The sequence below is a fragment of the Procambarus clarkii genome, chromosome 23, assembly GCF_040958095.1.
Source record: "Procambarus clarkii isolate CNS0578487 chromosome 23, FALCON_Pclarkii_2.0, whole genome shotgun sequence".
NCBI lineage: Eukaryota > Metazoa > Arthropoda > Malacostraca > Decapoda > Cambaridae > Procambarus > Procambarus clarkii.
This window is the reverse complement of record NC_091172.1, coordinates 5,622,283-5,642,175: the sequence shown is the minus strand read 5'-3', so window position 1 is coordinate 5,642,175 and position 19,893 is coordinate 5,622,283. Positions and strand designations below refer to the sequence as shown.

At 43.5% G+C, this 19,893-nt stretch overlaps 1 protein-coding gene across 5 annotated transcripts in view; it reads right to left on the bottom strand.

Annotated features, from left to right (window-relative positions):
* The window catches only part of Aasdh (Aminoadipate-semialdehyde dehydrogenase), a 46,623-nt gene extending 30,089 nt beyond the window's left edge, over nt 1–16,534 (bottom strand). Inside the window, exons 1-3 of one of the 5 annotated variants that reach the window (XM_069329844.1) lie at nt 16,354–16,534; nt 12,214–12,286; nt 11,657–11,774 (exon numbers count right to left, since the gene is read on the bottom strand). In XM_069329844.1, coding sequence (XP_069185945.1) covers nt 11,657–11,741 — 85 coding nt within the window. In that variant the 5' untranslated portion in view covers nt 11,742–11,774; nt 12,214–12,286; nt 16,354–16,534. Of the gene's footprint in view, nt 1–11,656; nt 11,775–12,213; nt 12,287–16,137; nt 16,281–16,353 lie in introns of those variants that run through there. The other 4 variants (XM_045751647.2, XM_045751646.2, XM_045751648.2 and 1 more) reach the window with 4 other exon arrangements.
* Nucleotides 16,535–19,893: the final 3,359 nt, after the last annotated feature.

Genomic DNA, 19,893 nt, shown 5'->3' with positions numbered 1-19,893 from the left:
AAATTGCGCATCGCATCATATGATGCTTTGGAGTACCGCGCAAGATTTGAAAGGCCTGCAGGGTATAGGGGGTCCCCATACGCTGCCCAGGGGCTATAGTAAACAGCCACCATTTTGAAAAAAAATCCAGCTCACGCTACTATCGCGTGGGAGGCCTCAGTTACCCAGCAGCCACCATATCGAGCACACGGCCGAACACTTCCCGGGCACGCCCCACGCAATCACTCACCCAAGAGCAAATAACCAGTGAATTATTTTCTGATGGTGAGGAAAGTGACTTTGATGACTCTGATATTGATAAAGACTACACACAATTGACCGATGATGATAGCAGGGACAGTGAAAATGAGATACAGCCACCTCCCATGGTGAGGCCTACACGCTCACCCATGCCACCTCGCCCAGTGTCTACTCCAATTCACCCTCGGCCACACAGTTCCTGTGATTATTTAGAGTCTGAGGATATTTTCGGTGACGAGTCAGAGGAAGGTGACTCTTTTTCTGGTTTTAGTGAAGTGGAATCAGAACATAGTGTTACCGAGCCTGGTGCCAGTACCAGTGGTGTTACTGGGCGAGATTTTGTTGCGTCAGCAGTGTCTCGCCCAGCCAAGTGCCACCGCATGGAACAACATGAGGCACCAAGAGCCTCATGTTCACGTGCTTCTACCTCACGTGCACGTAGCGGGCGTACTGTGCGTAGACGGGCTTCAGCTCCTGGTCCACAGGGTGCATCGCTTCCTCGCCGTAGTGCCCCTGTTGCGTCCCCTGCGTCTCGCAGGACACCAGGTGTACTAGTGTAGAGTGATGGTGCTGGTTTTATTCCCTGAATTCCTGCCTTTGACAATAAAGACGTTGGGATTACAGAGCTTTTCCCTGATAATGGAGAGGATATGAGTGAATTTGATTATTTTACAGCATTCTATGATGAGCCGCTCATGGAATATATTGTACGCCAAACGAACCTTCATGCGGTTCATCTCATTAGAAGAGAGATAACAGAATTTTCACGATTGCAACATTGGAAAACCACCAATGTAGGTGAAATGTATGTGTTTCTAGTGATATGTATGTTGATGAAACACTGTGGCAAACACGCTCTCACAGATTACTGGAGCAAAGATCTGACTATTCCAACACCTTTCTTCGGGAAATATATGTCCCGAGACAGATTTCAGATACTCCTCAGGTGTCTGCATTTTGCAAGTAATGAGGACCGGACAGAGGATGATAGACTTTGGCGAGTGAGGCACTATATGAATGAAGTGATTGGAAAATTCAGAGATTTTTACGTACCAGCACAGAAGCTGGTGATTGACGAATCCCTTGTACTTTTCAAAGGATGCGTTTCATTCAAGCAGTATATTCCCTCCAAACGAAACAGATTTGGATTGAAATTCTTTGTACTGTGTGACTGTGAAACAGGATACGTGTTACACATGATTCTGTATTCAACTAGCGACGTAGACATTCCCGGTAACGACGAACATGGTTTCTCTGGTAGTGTGGTGAAATCACTGATTTCACCATGGATGAACAAGGGGCACATCTTACACACAGATAATTACTATACAAGTCCATTGCTAGCTAGGTTCTTGATTGAAAATAGAACCGGATTGGTTGGCACAGTAAAGGCACAAAGAAGGGAAATGCCAGTGTTTGGCGGTGGACTTGCAGTTGGCGAGTGCCAGGTACGGAAATGTGATCAAATACTCTCGGTACGGTGGAAAAAACAAGAGGGAAGTGAATCTGCTGACAACCGTTCATGAGGGTACAATGTTGAACAGTGGCAAGGTGCACCGTGTAACGAGAGAACCAGTATATAAGATTGTGTTCTTGACTACAATATCAACATGCGTTTCATTGATAAGGCTGACATGATGATTGGCACTATCAAGTGTGTGCGGAAAACATTGAAATGAACGAAAAGTGTGTTTTTCCATCTTGTTGACATGAGCATGTTGAACTGCTATAATTTGTATCTGGTGAAAACTGGACGTAAACCTATTTTCCGTTATTTGCTTTTACACTTGCAACACAGTTATTAGCAAAGTTTGCTCAAAAAGTTCCTGGCATACGAAGACCAACCATGAACCCAGTGTTGCAGCATGCTGCAACACCCAGGCTCGCTCACATAGATGCCTTTCAGCAACACAGACTAAAGAATATGCCAGCAGGTGGAAAGCGTGCAATAGGCCAACGTGCATGCCTAGTATGTAAAACAACAAAACGAAGAGAGCAAAAACGTAAAATGGTGCAAACATGGTGTGAAGGGTGTGGAGTTGCATTGTGCGCTGTCGACTGCTTCAACGACTACCACTCACTCCAAGATTTCTAAATGTGCAATAATAGTGCAAAAACCTGTACATAGTGCGTGCTAGTGTGTACATATAAAATAATGAACATTGTGATTACATAATATAATGGCGTAATGGAAAACGTTTGTGCGCGCATGTGTATACTCGATGTATGCAATATTTATTGACAATAACTGTGAAGTAACATTATGTGCAACACAATTAGTGACTAATATTGCAAAGAATACAGGCCTAGACACTGTAAATAATGACGCGAAAATAAATTCGTGGTAACTCTGGCTGCTTGAAGACCGCGTGCGACGCCTCCGGGACATGAGCGAACATGCAAACTGTGACGTCACCACCCATCTTGTCGGCTCAATTACATCGCCGGTAAGTACAATTGATTTTTTTTCCCGTGATCAGGGAACATGACTTAACAGGTTAGGAAGAAAAAAAGATTTTTTTTTTTGTATGCGCCTGTGGGTGTCAAATGGTATATAGCCATGTGCCATTTAAGGATTAAAAAGATGATAGTGACCAAAGGGGCAACCAAGAACTGAGAAGAGGAAAGAAACACAAACATCCTATCAAGAGATCAAGATGGTTCATAAGGAGCATAACCCAGCCAGAGGTGAAAAAATGCATAAGATAATGTACAGAACAACGCCGAGGAAACATGGAATCTGAATACCGACCAAAGGGTATCCCATGGCATCCACCATTCAGAAAGGACAGAACAACAAGAGCAGGTGGGAGCCGGTCGGCCGAGAGGACAGCACGCTGAACTTGTGATCCTGTGGGTCCCGGGTTCAATCCCGGGCACCGGCGAGAAACAATGGGCAGAGTTTCTTTCACCCTATGCCCCTGTTACCTAGCAGTAAAATAGGTACCTGGGTGTTAGTCAGCTGTCACGGCTGCTTCCTGAGGGTGGAGGCCTGGTCAAGGACCGGGCCGCGGGGACACTAAAAAGCCCCGAAATCATCTCAAGATAACCTCAAGATAAGGTGGTGTAATGCTATGTGAAAGAGGACCTGACTGCAACCACCAATAAGGACTAAATACCATGGGATCCTCAGTCTGTTTGGTGCAACATACTGTACTAACTCAAGATGGTAACATACTGACAGTGGGAGTATGCTACAGGGCTGACACAGCAACAGCAGAGGAAGTTACTGATCTGTATAATGTGATCAATGCTGCATCACAAACCCATCACATAATAGGTGACTTTAACCACGTGACAATAGGTTGGGTAAATCTAACATCATAAGCAGAAGGATATCACTTTCTTGACCTGGTGCAGGGCCCCTTCTCATATAACATGTGACAGAACCCACTCGAAGTAACAGCATTTTAGACCTTGTGCTAACATCAGAAGAGGACATGATCGAGCAAATTCAAGTAGGGAAAAACTCACTCCATCGTGTGATCACAATATTCTAAGATGGAATACAATTACAGAAACTCACATAAAGGTCCAGGATGATGACCTTCTAGATTTCTGTCAAGGAGACTATCAAAGATTTTTTTTTTAATTTTTCTATTACAAACGTGGCCACACATTTACAATGGTAACCAGTATATATACATTTTCTTATGTCCTCCAGGGACAGGGTTAAAGATCTGTTAAACATATAATTCAGTGATTTATTGAACAATCAACCACAGAAGGAGATTGTATGTTCTTAAAATGCTAATCTAACCTACAAAAAATCTAATATATACCTAATCTACAAATATGCCTAACCTACTGTACACCAGCTTACATCTGTCCTACATAAACAGGGTTCGAGGTGTCTTTACATAGCTTCATTAACCCTTAAACTGCGCATGGCGTATATATATATATACGCCATGAGTAACATGTCCCACCGAGCGCATGGAGTATATATATACCACAGGGTGCCAGGCACGATTCAAATGGCCCGTGGCTACACGGGGTTCACATCAACTTCCTCAGGGCTCTTGTAAACAGACGCCATGTTTAAAAAAAATCGTGGGCAATATTCTCCGGTGTGAGAGCCACAGTACTGTTGGAGCAAGCAAGGCTGGCGTACGCAGCATGAGCTAACAGCATTGCTGTTCAGTTTGTGACCACAGCATCGCCTAAAAATGTCAAAATAAATATGTAACTGCTATTATTTAGCGATGACAGTATTACAGATGACCCCTGACTGTGATAAAAATGACCAAGATTGTGATAATAGCAGGATTGTTATAATAGCAGGATTGTTGTGATAATTAGCGCAGTGTGGGAGGAGTAATGCTGAGGGAGGGAGGGAGATAGCGTCGTTTACTGACTGTGTGGCCACCTGTTATTGTCTGCATTCCTATACCAGCTCATTCCTATACCAGCTCAGTGGTTCTCTATGGTGAACACAAATGTAGATGGTGAACACAAATATATAATGTGTGTATTAGTGTAATAACAGCAAAAGGATTATGTTGGGAGGAGCCATTTGCATGATGGAGGTGGCGTCGTCTGCATGACTTGTCTAGCTATGTAGAGGGTAATAACAGCAAAACTATTTGTTTATTGTTTTATGAACGTAATAATTGGATCACTAATATGAACACCATACTTTTGAGTATAGTGATGATTCACACATTTTATTATATAAATCTACCACACAACACACTATTGAATAATATTACAGTACTGCAAAAAACTAAGAAAAAATCAGTCAGACATTGAAATAATTAGGTAATAATATCTTTGTGGCAACTCCCACCTGACAGCTCGGGTGACGCTGACCGCCTCTGACGACTGCTCTGTCAACGCCCACATTTTGCCAGACTTCCTCGGCCTATACGCGCCCAAAATATGTCACCTAAGATTTTTTTTCCCGGTGCTCAGGGAACACAAATTAACACTTTCGCGCTTTAGATTAGAGATAACTCGTCGCCGTTTTTTCTTACGATTCCGCATAACAGCCTACTTTTCTCGTCCATCGAAAAAATATTTCTATAAATTCCATTTTTTAACCGAAATGGATGGGGATACTTTTGTTTTGTAGAGAATTTATTTGCGAATTTTTTGGTACCAGAATGAATATTATATCACATAAACTTCTATGAGTAAAAAAAAAATACACAAAGTATGTTTGGGGGTGTGGCGAGCGTGTGGCAGTGGGTTCCCTTTAGCCGTTGATATATCCAACACGTGGGAAATATTTGTATGTGTTATGTATATGTCTGTGTAGGGAATTTTACTGCGATCACTGTCATACAAATTATAAAATGTTTCAACAAGTATAAACATGACAAACATCAAAAGAACGAAAACAATGCGTTCGTTTCTGCCGCGAACGCATACTGAGCGACGTGGTTCTATATTTGGCGCTTCTCTTACACATGCTTTGTACAAATGTTATACAGTTCATCTTATAGAAAATTTTATTGCGAACACATTGGTATAAAAAAGAAATACGTACATAGAAAAGTAGGGTCAGGAAACGTATAAACTTTCCAAGCATGATTTCCCCCCTGTGTTTTCGCCAGTGCGCTCGCGGCTAACTACTCTCCACTTCACACACTCTTGCGGGTGGGCAATTACCTATATTAAACATTCATATGCATGTGTCCGTGTAGAGAATTTTATTGCGATTCCAATGATACCAAAATTAGCGATGTAGGACAACTGTAGGCTTCGCAACCATTAAGAGAGTGGAAACATTTTGTTGCTGTTTGGCGCTCTCGGCGAGTGATCTGCATAGTTTTTTATTTGGTGTTGATACTCCTTATGCTTGGGCGGCATTTTATAGGTATGCTCTTATAGACAGTTTCATTGCGAACACAGTGATACCAAATTTAAATACGTGCGCCTTCAATTATTGTCAGGACAGTCAAAAGAGTGTACACTTTTTCGGTCTTACCGCGTAGGCACGCTAAGTGCCGAAAGCATCTAGAGTATTGTTTTTTTTTTGAGCGCCGAGAGCGCGAAAGTGTTAACATTTTTAGAAGACAAAAAAACCAGCGTTGAATGTAATGAAACACCATTTTCTGGGCGAGTCCCGGAGGCTCCTCGGAGCTATCCCAGGCTGATATGCTAATGTCAGACTTTGGCATCAGTCATGTGTATGGAGTTCTTAGGCCTACCGGGGACCATGACCAGAACCGGGCCCCCTCAGAGAGGCAAGGGGAGCAATGGCCTATAGAAGCCCCCGTGTGGTTGGAAGCATTCTATGTCTGCCATCGACCAGAACAGGCACCCAGAAAGGTAAGCGCCTCAAAACAAACCCCTATTCTGGTTAAAATTGCTACCAAAAGCCGAACTAGTGGATAGAACTCCCCAACCGAAAACAAGCAAACTAGCGTGACGTCACACACCGCCGCGCCGCTGTCTGCGCAGCTCCCCCCTCCCCGGGAGGGGGAAGGGGGGAGCCCCAGACCCTCCACGCCAGCTACCCACACCTCAGTTCTTGAGGCTGGATGTCAAAAACGCGAAAAAAACGCCGACCGGAGGGAGGGAGGGATGCCGGGGAGCCTCCGGGACTCACCCAGAAAATGGCGTTTCATTACATTCAACGCTGGTTTTCTGGGGGGAGCCCCGTCAGCTCCCCGGAGCTAACTACCCACAGACGGAAAAAAAGAGGAACATACCCGGGAGGCGGTCATCGCTCACTCCTCAACTCGAAGCCGAGACAACTGGCTGCAACCGTCGACCCAAAGCAACGCAGGCCCAACGGGGCCCAGGGACATTCACAAGGTAACGAGCAGCCAGGACCCTGTTCGACCGCCAAAATCCCCGCGCCCGAATATCAGACCAAGACATATTCCCAAAGACGGCAGCAAGAGCCGCGAACTTACGAACGTCATGGGCACGGGGATAGACCACAGGCTGGCTGGACTTAATAACCCTGAGGACGACCTGGGAGACCCGAACCCGCGAACAGGGAAGAAGGGAAACCGGATCAACCCACAGCGCATCCCCGGACACAGAAGCCGTGGCGCGCAAATAACGGCGAAGCACCGCAACCGGACACAAAACATGATGCACCCCGGCCTGACCAACCAAGCATCAACCACCCATAGACCCCTCCGAAACGCAGCAGTCTCATTCTTCGCCAGAAAAGAAGGAGACGGCTGCAAGCAAACAAAACAATCACCACTACCAAAAGAGCAGAAACCCCTGCACCGGAGAAGAGCATGAAGCTCCCCTACCCGACCCCCAGAGGCCAAAGCCAACAAGAAAAGTGCCTTGGAAAAACAATCCTGGACCGAAGAGGAAACGGTGAAGGGGCCACAACGAAACGAGGAGACGAAAGGAAAGGCAAAAACAAACTGAATAAAATGACAGAACCCCCCACCAGGCAAAAACAAAAAGAAAAACAAAACCCCACAAGAGGACAGCGAACCCCAAGGAACAGAGCCGGCCGCGATGTCGGGAATGCAAACTGTGCAGCACCCTGCGCTCCTACCAGTGCAAACTGCCTCTTACCTGCCGGTAACAAGGGAGAACAGAACACCCAAGAGCCCAACAGGTGGCCAAAAAACCGAAAGGTAAAACGGACCAGCAGAGGCAGACCCCGAGGAGCCTGTGGAAGGTGGCCCCAAGCCCCAAGGGCAGTACTTACAGGGCACCTAGGGAAGGCAGCCCTAGGCGCATGCAGCCCGAGTACTGAAGATAACTCCTGGCTCTCGCACCCACAAAACCAACACCACACGCAAAGCACAGTGCAGTAGCGACACCGGAGCCAGAGCACACGACCATCGCCTATAGCATCAGCCTCAAGAACTGAGGTGTGGGTAGCAGGCGTGGAGGGTCTGGGGCTCCCCCTTCCCCCTCCCGGGGAGGGGGGAGCTGCGCAGACAGCGGCGCGGCAGTGTGTGACGTCACACTAGTTTGCTTGTTTTCGGTTGGGGAGTTCTATCCACTAGTTCGGCTTTTGGTAGCAATTTTAACCAGAATAGGGGTTTGGTTTGAGGCGCTTACCTTTCTGGGTGCCTGTTCCGGTCGATGGCAGACATAGAATGCTCCAACCACACAGAGGCTTCTATAGGCCATTGCTCCCCTTGCCTCTCTGAGGGGGCCCAGTTCTGGCCGTGGTCCCCGGTAGGCCTAATAACTCCATACACATGACTGATGCCAAAGTCTGACATTAGCATATCAGCCTGGGATAGCTCCGGGGAGCCGACGGGGCTTCCCCAGAAAAAAGTTAAGAATTTTTTTCTTGCGCACAGGGGTGTAAATCTCCTCAGGACCCCTTAGCAGCTTAAGGGTTAATGTGCATTTACAAAGGTGAAATGCAATTCTGGCTAGCTTCCATATATCCTATATACAAATACAGTTTATCAAGGTTTAGTTTAGTTTATCAAAGAATCAGAGAGGAATTGCAAAATACCTCCTGGAGGAAGCTGGTAGGTGATCATGCCATGGTAGCACCAAGGGAAAATTTAAAAAAGGTTATTACCGAACTCGTTCAAAGATATGTGCCAAAAAGGAGAAAGAAAAGACATCATCACACACAGAACAATTTTGTAAAATCAATGCAACATGGGTTTATTAAAAATAGATCCTGCCTTACAAACCTCATCATTTCTGGAAACGGTAACCAGCTATTCAGACAAAGGACTTCCGGAAGATGTAGTTTACATGGACTTTGCCAAAGCTTTTGACAAGGAACCACATGAAAGAGTAGTAAGGAAACTACAGGCACATAGAATAAATGGGAGAATACTGGAATGGATAAAACAATGATTAAAACAAAGAAAACAAAGGGGGTCGTGCTAAATGGGAATGAATCTGACTGGAGAAATGTGGTAAGTGGGGTGCCACAGGGGTCCATTTTGGGGCCAACCCTGTTTGTCATATACATCAATGACGTAGATGAAAATATTACAAACTACATCATCAAATTTGCAGATGATACTAAGATTTATGGTAAAATGGGAGGTGGAAATGATATTGAGAACTAACAGAGATATACATCAACTCCACAAATGGTCATAAGACTAGCAAAAGCTTTTTAACATCAATAAATTCAAGGCCTTGCACATGGGGCATAACAATCCACGTCACAACTACCAACTTAACAACAATACCTTACAACAGACTGATGAAGAAAAAGACCTTGGAGTCAAAATCCATCACTCACTGAAAGTTGCACAATAAGTGGGTGCGGCAGTAAACAAAAGCTAACCCTAGGAATAATCAAGCATACCTTTACCTTTAAGGAGAAGGTAGTCATACAATTCTATAAGTCTCTGGTGCGCCACCACCTGAATTATTACATCCAGGCATGGAAACCTCATCTTCAGAAGGACATAGTTCTCTGGAGTAGTTCTCTATGTAGGTGATTGGACTGGATGGATGGATGGTGAGGGGACTGGATGGATGGATGGTGATTGGACTGGATGGATGGATGATGGAGGGAACTGGATGGATGGTGGAGGGGCAGGCAGCAAAGTGGGTGGATAGGTGGGCAGCAGTGGACGGGCAGGTTTCAGTGTGTGCAGGTGGGCAGCAGTGAGATGGTTAGCAGAGTTGGTCACCCTCCCCACTATCTCCTTCCCCCCCCCATCCTGCACCCTCCCAACTACTCCATTGCCCCATCCTGCATCCTCCCCACTACCTCCATCCCCCCCCATCCCACTTCCTCTTCGCTACCTCCAGGCTCTTCCCCCCACACCAGACATCCCCAGCTGTACCCCTCCCAGCCATATGGACGGTATTAATACGGTGGGCTTCCTTGCTATCAGCTGATGGATCGGGAGGCAGACTCCCTGAGCGCCTGACATTAAACTCTTATTTTTTATTAACTGACTGGTTGCCACAATTGGCAACCAGGAAACGCGAAAAGCCGAAAACCTCAGGAAGGACAGAAACGAAGGATTCGCAGGGACACGGAACCGAACCCGGGGGGGAGGAGTCGAACCCGGGGAGGAGTTGAATGGGAAGAGGAGTCGAACAGGGAGAGGAGTCGAACCCGGGGAGGAATCGAACCCGTGGAGGAGTCAAACCCAAATCTAACTCGTACGCATAGGGGGGGGAAAGAAAACCCCCACTCCTCATAACAGTAAGCCCCTCTTGAAGGGTCAGAAAAACTAGGAGGGGTCCAACGGAGCCTAAGGCCCAAGCGAGCTCCTCCCAAACCCCGGGAGCCTCCACATCAGTCCCCAGGGGGAGAGTCATCCTCCAAAGCCCTGACCTCACAAGAAAAAGCCGGGGTAGCCGAAATAGCAGGAAGAGAATGGGCCCCACAGGTCAGACCCCAGAGCTACGGGCTAGAGGAACAGACTCTAATGCCTCCATTGCCACCCCAGAAGTGGCAACCCCCAAAACCGTTGAGTCTCAGAAACCTTTAAACCCTGCCCCAACCCTGAAGCCCTCAGACGCTTAGGAGCTGGAAGTGAACGAATGAACCACAGCAGGGGAAGAACATGGAGGCGCAGACAGAACCATGGCCGAAGCGACCAACACCCCCACCCCGGGAAAGCAACCTACCGAGAACGTTGCAACAACCTTAACCTATCCTGCAACGTGTGAACCGCCTGCACCCGAATAAGGTCATCATCAGATTGGGTGAACTGAGTCACAAACAAGCAACAGAGCTCACAGGACTCAGGGTTGAAGTGTTACAGACTCAACAGGCAGTATGACGGAGGCAAAAAACAATGAGCGTCGCCCTGCAACAAGGGAATAGAGCAACCCTCAAACTCGCACAAGGCGAGAAGGGACTCAGGGGTCGCATCCATCGGACCCAAGTGCCCCCCCCCCCGCGGGGTTTCCCTGGGCCCCTAGAGTGGGCTGCTAAGGGTAATTCCAGGCAGGGTACTGCTAACCAGTGGCCAAGCTACCAATCAACACTGTTAAAGCTGAATCCCCAGGAAGTGTCCACTCAAGAGGGCGAAGCAAGGGGGTACCACCAAACAAAAGCAAACCCTAGTATAACAGGGGAAAGGAACACCAAGGCAGACTCCCCCACCAGACAAAAAAGGTCTGAGACTCCCCCCTTCCCCCTCCTGGGGAGGGGGGAGCTGTGCAGACGTGCAGCGCGGCTCGTATGACATCATGCTTGTTTGCTCGTTTTCATTTGGGGGAGTTCTGTCCACTCATTTGTCTTTTTTTTTTTTTCGCCAGAATAGGGGTTTGTTTTGGGGCACTTACCTTTCTGGGTGCCTGTCCCGGTCAATGGCAGATATAGAATGTTCCACAATCACATGTGCATTTCTATAGGCCATTGCTCCTTGTGCCTCTCTGAGGTGGCCAGGTTCTGGCCGTGGTCCCCGGTAGGCCTAGAACTCCACCCACATTGACTGATGCCAAAAGTTAGGGGTATCCTTATAAGCCTGGATAGCTCCGAGGAGCCGTAGGGGCTCCCTCCAGAAAAATAGTAGGTTGAATGAGGATTACTTACCTTCAAAATATATAACTGCCAAGTTTTGGGGACATTCAGCAGCCTTACTTTGAAAAAGAGCATAGAGGTTCCTGGGACTAGCCATGTTACTCTGCACCACTAACACAACTATTTTAACCTGAAATAGAATGAAAGTCAAACTTATGTCCAGTACTATAAACAGTGGCAAAACTAGAAATTTCTGAAATTATGACTTTTGGTTATGTGTTGTATGTGGGTGCTGCAAGTGAGTCTCTTGTCTATGTATAGGCAAAAGAACTTTTCCATCATTTTGCTAATGGTATAACCAGCAACAATTATAACAGAAATAATAAAATCCGTAGGAGCAGCAATGAGGGTTTGAACCTATGTGGTGGATGTTCCCATGCACACACCCTAGACAACTAGGTCATGACATGGTCAAAAGGTTCTAGTTGACTAGGGCGTGTGCGTGGGAACACCCACCGCATTGGTTCGACCCTCATCATGGCTCCTACGGATTTTCTCATTGACACATCACGTTATGTTTACTCTCTGTGTTATAATAATAATAGACACAAAACTGCCAAACAACTCACCTAAACAATTAATAATTGACAATAGTGCCTCTGGGAACACTCAGCACATAGATTCAAACCCTCACCAAGGCTCCTGTGGATTTGTTCAATAATAATAATAATAATAATAATAATAATAATAATAATAATAATAATAATTAAACTTAATGCAAAAGCACATACATATGATACAGCACAAGAACAGTGGAGAATTCATAGGTAAGAGAAATTACAATATTTAAACCCAGCATTGAATGTAATGAAATGCCTCATTCTGGTAGATCCTCAATGGCTCCCTGTAGCTATCTCCCTGAGATTGCTCCATTCTACTTGTCACATCAGTTTTATGACTTCATTTGGCCTACAAGGGACCAGAAACTGGCCCCCCTTCATATTGAGGCACAGAAAACAAATGACATTTCAACATTTCACTGGGAAAGCATTCATAATATCAGAGAAGCTTTACAGATAAATGCTGGGTTCACAAGACTCAAAGCCCCAAAACTGCCAAACAACTCCCCCCAAACAATTAAAAATAAACAAAAGAATATGCCTAAACTAGCTAGAACGTAAAGCTGTAGTATATAAATCCCACCACCAGGCAGCCCAGAGCTCAGTTCTGTGTAAGCTATTAATTCAGTTCTGGAGCAGATAAAGAGCTACAATGAACCAACGAACAAAGAGGGGAGGGAGACAGGAAGCCATCTGGGTGCTACTAGAAAAAGGTGTTTTGATTTCATTCAATGCTTGGTTTCTGGGGGAGTATGCTACAGGGTTGACAAGGCACCAGCAGAGTAATTTACCAAAATTGACCTGAGGGCTACTAAAACTCTAGAGGTCTCAATGAAGACAGGAGGGCCGGTAGCTTGTCAAATGTTATTGAGAAGTGTCATTTATCCACATGATCTTTTTCAGCTGGAATTTAAAATTTAACAGTTTTGGCATTTATGGCTTAGGTGGGTAGATGGTTCCATGGGTTTATAACCCTGTGGGTGAAATAGCTTCTCCTGTTCTTAGTCGTACTGAGGTAATCAAACGCTTTGTCAGACTTGTAGCATATTTGTGCTGACTTGTGGACTTGTGCTTCAAACTCACACTCTATCTTGTACTACCCACTTCCACAATATTAGTACTTAAGAAGATTTAGAAGATTAGATGACAGTAAAATATCTTCACTAGTGTAATCACCTCTGTCAACTTATATTGTAGTTATATGTTAACTACATCTCATCTCTACCTAATTTCATCCTCATAGTTTCCTACCTAGTGCTTCAAACTCGCACTGTATCTTGTGCTACGACCTCCCCCAATATTTGTGCCTAAGACTTGCAACTTCACCATTGTAATCACTGCTATCAACTTATACTTGTTATCTTGAACACAAATTTTGCTACAATGTATTTATTAATAATATTCAAATTATGCTACAATGTACCTATTAATAATTCAAATTTTACTACAATGTACCTATTAATATTATTCAAATTTTGCTACAAATTACCTATTTATACTTGTCTGTTAGATTAAGGACTTGCCCGAAATGTTATGCCTATTAGTGGCTATGCAAGAATGTTAAAATACCAATCTTATGTAATCTCACAAACCCACTGTATCTTCTTGTGAGTTAGTTTAGTTCATTTACTATGCACCCCATACCCATCTCGTGGGAGGTACTGGAAAGGGCATACAATCATATAATTAGTAGAGTGTAGGATTGAATCCCACAATCTACTAAGTAAGTTACAATCTTGATGAGCTAGTTACAAAATTAAATGCACATCGTCACATCAACATTAGGCTCGAGATTGACCACAAGTACAGTTTCTAAATTATACAACTGACATATATGGAGAGCTAGTATCACAATTGATAAGTATATCCTGCACACCGTCCCCCATCCAGTGGGCAGCAGTGAATAGGTTACAATCACTCACTCACTACTGTACCTACAGTTAGTAAACTGGGGATACTTTGCTAAAATTTCTGGTAGCAGATAATTTTTAATTAAATATTTACACATCTCTGGAACATTTGTTATAGAGTTGTCTCTGAATTCACGTATCTTTTCGCACTCCATCACATAGTGACGGAGGGTGTGCGAACAATTTTGTTGACACAGTTTACATTTGGTCAGGTCTACATCAACAGATAATGAGAATTCTCAGAGATACTTGTAACCGAGTCTAAGCCGAGCAGTAGTAACATCTAGAAGTCTGCTGATTTTATTGGATGATCCATAGATGTGTGGCTCTTCTTCCATTATAGTATGATGATAGATGGAATTACTGGTGTCAATTTCCTTCTGCCTGAGATCTACAAGATTTTGTTGACGTTCTTGGTGTACTATTGCTCTTAGACTGCTTATTGACAATCCAACGTTATATTCAATTTATCCTTTAATTAAAAGCAGATTCTTTTGCTAACTCACCAGCCCTTATTATGCATTCGGAGACCAACATGAGATGGAATCCACATAATAAAATTATTATTTTTAATCAAATAATTACAGCAGTTACATCCCACAATAATACCATGCCATATAATATAACCGAGTGATTGTAACCTATCCACCGCTGCCCACTGGATGGGGGGGCGGTGTGCAGGACAAACATATCAATTGTGACACTAGCTCTCCACATATGTCAGTTGCTTAATTTAGAACCTGTACTTGAGGTCGATCTCGAACCCATTGTTGATGTGACGACTTATATTGAATTTTGTAACTAGCTCATCAAGATTGTAACTTGCTTAGCTAAATGAATTGTGGGGTTCAGTCCCTGAGCCCATTATGTGCCTCTGTAACCCTTTCCACTACCGCCCACAAGATGGGTATGGGGTGCATAATAAATGAACTAAAAAAAAAAAAAAAACATAATATACAATACATATATACAGTTTAAGCACTTTCTATTCACTATAACAATAAGCAAATTGCATAATCAACTAAAGCTAAATCAAACAGAAAATAAGAGAGTACATGTTGTTGTTGTTGTTGATTTAGGGGTGACAATGATAGTGGGGTTGAATGCACCCTGCCATACCCATGAAGGGTGAATCGCAAAGCCAAATGGTGAAATGGATGTTGCCTATCAGCGGAAATTAATTTGCCTCGCGGCCAATAAACACATGATTGGGGAGCCCCCAAGAGTCCCTCAGGGTGACGAGCACCACCCCACAAAGAGAACACTGGATAGCAAAACCAAAAACTCGACCCCAAACTAAAAATGGAAAAAGTCATCCAGTGCCCTCCGGCAGAGCAGAAGCCAGCCGCCCACCACGGCTGAGGGCACATCAGAAACCTACCAAGACCCACCAACTCCCGGCACCTCTCAGCCAAGCCGGCGCCGAACACCGTCACCCCGCCGGGAATACCAGCCAGAAAATGTTCAAAATCTATAAACTTTCGCCTGAAACGCTGTATTCACCTAGTTGTGCTTGTGGGGGTTGAGCTCTGCTCTTTCGGCCCGCCTCTCAAGCGTTACTACTTTTTTTTCCCCCAAACCACACACACATCCCAGGAAGCAGCCCGTGACAGCTGACTAACTCCCAGGTACCTATTTACTGCTAGGTAACAGGAGCATTAGGGTGAAAGAAACTCTGCCCATTGTTTCCCGCCAACGCCCGGGATCGAGCCCGGGACCACAGGATCATGCGTCCAGCGTGCTCTCCGCTCAACCACCAGCCCCTTATTATTGTGCGTATTGTGCGTATTAGTGGCTTTAGGTATTGTATGTGCTAGCTCTATCTATAAATCCAACTTTATGTTTGTAACTCCTCTTCTATGTGTGTACTGTTACCTGAATAAAAAATTTAATTTAATTTAACTTATCCTGTGACCCAAAGGTGATATGTGCGCCAGGCGTCTTGACCGTTGAATAAAAGTGCCAACCAGACAGAGATGTCCTCTATTGACACTGGTGATGACTCAAAAGGCCCACTACTTACAAGCTATTCATGCCCGTGCCACCTTTTGGGTGGCTTAATCGTAATCAATCATCAATCAATCAGAGATGTCCAGACGTTGTTAAGGTTGACCGAGAGTACATTACACCGACCTGTAAACATGTGAGTCACAGCTGATCTGCCACTTACCACAACAATAACAGTCAAGCGAGAGCCCATCATGCACAACAATAACTCCAGCCAGGTACTTGAATTTACCTGAGGGACACTAACACTAGTGGCCTTGACGAGGACAGAAAGCCGGCGGCTTGTCAAAGATCCCGCCTTTTGCCTTGATGATTTTTTCCAGTTGGACTTTTAAAGTTAACAGAGTTTTGACAGCGACGGCTTTGGCGGGTAGGCGGCTCCATGGGTTAAAGCCGCAATAGGGAACTTCGTAAATGCACACTAGAAAGTGAAGAGACGACGACGTGTTGGTCGTCCATCCTGGACCATTATCAAGTCGATTCACAATCGACTTAATAATGGTCCAAGACGGACCGAAACGTCGTTGTTTCTTCACTTTCTAGTGTGTGGTTTAGTCAACATTTCTCAGCCGCACTTTCCTGCACCGTGGGAGATTACACCCTTTCCAATTTTAATCCCTCCCTTTCCACCCAAGAAACAAATTAGAGATCAGCCCAAGCTTCGTCTTGAGGCAAAGCTCAACGCCTTAAGCCATATTCTCTTAAATTTTTCTCTTAAATTACATCATTATGGAGTCAGAGGACACTCCCTACAATACCTCAAATCCTACCTTACTGACAGGCTCCAATATGTTTCTGTGAATAATACAATTTCTCCCACCCTACCCATCAACATTGGTGTTCCTCAGGGCAGCATACTTGGCCCTCTCCTCTTTCTCATCTACATTAATGACCTTCCAAATGCCTCCCAACACCTCAAACCAATTCTATTTGCTGACGACACAACCTTCATTTACTCCAGTCCTGACCCCCTTGCTCTAAATGCCACAGTAAATACTGAGCTAAATAAAGTCCATCTTTGGCTAACTGCCAACAAACTCTCCCTTAACATTGACAAAACTTTGTATATTCTGTTTGGCAATAAATCCTCTAGTCAAATAAATCTCAAAATAAACAATACCCAAATTTGTAACAAATTAGATGGCAAATTCCTTGGCATTCTCATTGACCACAAGCTGAATTTCCAGGGACACATTCTAAATATATCAAAAAAAGTTTCAAAAACTGTGGGCATTCTTTCTAAGATCAAATATTATGTAACACGCCCTGCCCTGGTGACTCTCTATTACTCCCTTATCTATCCATATCTCAACTATGGTATTTGTGCTTGGGGCTCTACTACCCAAAATCACTTACGTCCTCTAATTACTCAACACAAAGCTGCTATTAGGACAATATCCAACTCTGGCCCCAGACATCACTCGGTACCCCTACTCAAATCTCTGAATATGTTAGACATTAAGTCACTGCACATTCTCTCATGTGTATTATACATATATAAAACGCTAAACTATAATGCCAATCCTGATCTCAAAAGCTTCATAGAAGGTTGTAACAGAACCCATGAGCACCACACCAGAAATAAATACAGTTTTGATATTCCTAGAGTACGACTTAATCAAACTAGAAATGCTCTACAAATCAAGGGGCCCAGAATGTGGAATGACCTTCCCAACCATGTTATAATAATAATAATAATAATAATAATAATTTTTATTTAGGCAAAGGTACATACATAAAGAGATTTTACAAAGTTTGTTGGCTTTATAGATAAGAGCTAGTACATACAATGCCCAAATTTGTAACAAATTAGATGGCAAATTCCTTGGCGTTCTCATCGACCACAAGCTGAATTTCCAGGGTCACATTCTAAATATATCAAAAAAAGTTTCAAAAACTGTTGGCATTCTTTCTAAGATCAGATATTATGTACCCCGCCCTGCCCTGGTTACTCTCTATTACTCCCTCATCTATCCATACCTCAACTATGGTATTTGTGCTTGGGGTTCTACTACCCAAAATCATTTACGTCCTCTCATTACCCAACACAAAGCTGCTATTAGGACAATATCCAACTCTGGCCCCAGACATCACTCGGTACCCTTACTCAAATCTCTGAATATGTTAGATATTAAGTCACTGCACATTCTCTCTTGTGTCTTATACATATATAAAACACTGAACTGTAATGCCAATCCTGACCTCAAAAGCTTCATTGAAGGTTGTAACAGAACCCATGAGCACCACACCAGGAATAAATACAGTTTTGATATTCCTAGAGTACGACTTAATCAAACTAGAAATGCTCTACAAATCAAGGGGCCCAGAATGTGGAATGACCTTCCCAACCATGTTAAAGACTGTACCTCTCTCAACCAGTTTAAGATAAAAACTAAACACTACCTAATAAATTCCCTGTAACCCACCTCACTCCTTTATTGTCAACCCATGTCTGTTATTTTATTTTATTATTATTATTTTTTTTTTTTAATCAACACTGTTTGTCAACCTATTGTATTTGTGCTGCTTTTTCAGTCATGTTCCCCCTTTTTTTTTATCTTTATTTGTATTTGTTTTCAACATTTTTTATTCTTTATGCTCAATTAGTAATAAGTTCTAGTTATTAATGTTTTTCTTGCCCGAAACGCATTGCGTAATAGTGGCTTTAGGCATTGTATGTACTAGCTCTATCTATATATCAATCCATTAATGTAACATCACTTGTATGTATGTACCTTACCTGAATAAACATATTTATTTATTTATTTATTTAAAGCCACTATTACGCAAAGCGTTTCGGGCAGGAAAAAACACTACTGACTAAAGCTTAAAACTAATGGGTAAAAAGAAAAAAATGCGTTGAGTACAAATAAAAATAGAGGTAAAAGAGGGGGGAACATTGTTGAAAAAACAGCACAAATACAATTACAAATTATTACAGAAAATTACATTAAAACAGCGTTGATTTGAAAAGAAAAAAAAAAACAAAAAAAAAAAAAACATACATGGGTTGACAATAGAGGGGTAAGGTAGGTTACAGGGAATTTATTAGGTATAGCTTCGTTTTTAACTTAAACTGGTTGAGAGAGGTACAGTCTTTAACATGGTTGGGAAGGTCATTCCACATTCTGGGCCCCTTGATTTGTACAGCATTTCTGGTTTGATTAAGTCGTACTCTAGGAATATCAAAACTGTATTTATTTCTGGTGTGGTGCTCATGGGTTCTGTTACAACCTTCTATGAAGCTTTTGAGATCAGGATTGGCATTACAGTTTAGCGTTTTGTATATGTATAGTACACATGAGAGAATGTGCAGTGACTTAATGTATATGTCTAACATATTCAGGGATTTGAGTAGGGGTACCGAGTGATGTCTGGGGCCAGAATTGGATATTGTCCTAATAGCAGACTGTACTTAAAGACTGTACTTAAAGACTTAAAGACTGTACCTCTCTCAACCAGTTTAAGTTAAAAACGAAGCTATACCTAATAAATTCCCTGTAACCTACCTTACCCTTCTATTGTCAACCAATGTCTGTTTTTCTTTAATGAGCGCTGTTTGTCGACTTAATTGTATTTGTGCTGCTTTTTCATCTATGTTTTCATTTCTTGTTTTCATTCTACTCATTATGCTCAATTAGTATTAAGCTTGTCATTTAAGTTTATCATGCCCGAAACGCTTTGCGTAATAGTGGCTTTAGGCATTGTATGTACTAGCTCTACCTATAAGTCAACCAATCTTTGTAAAAATTTATTGTATGTATGTACCTTA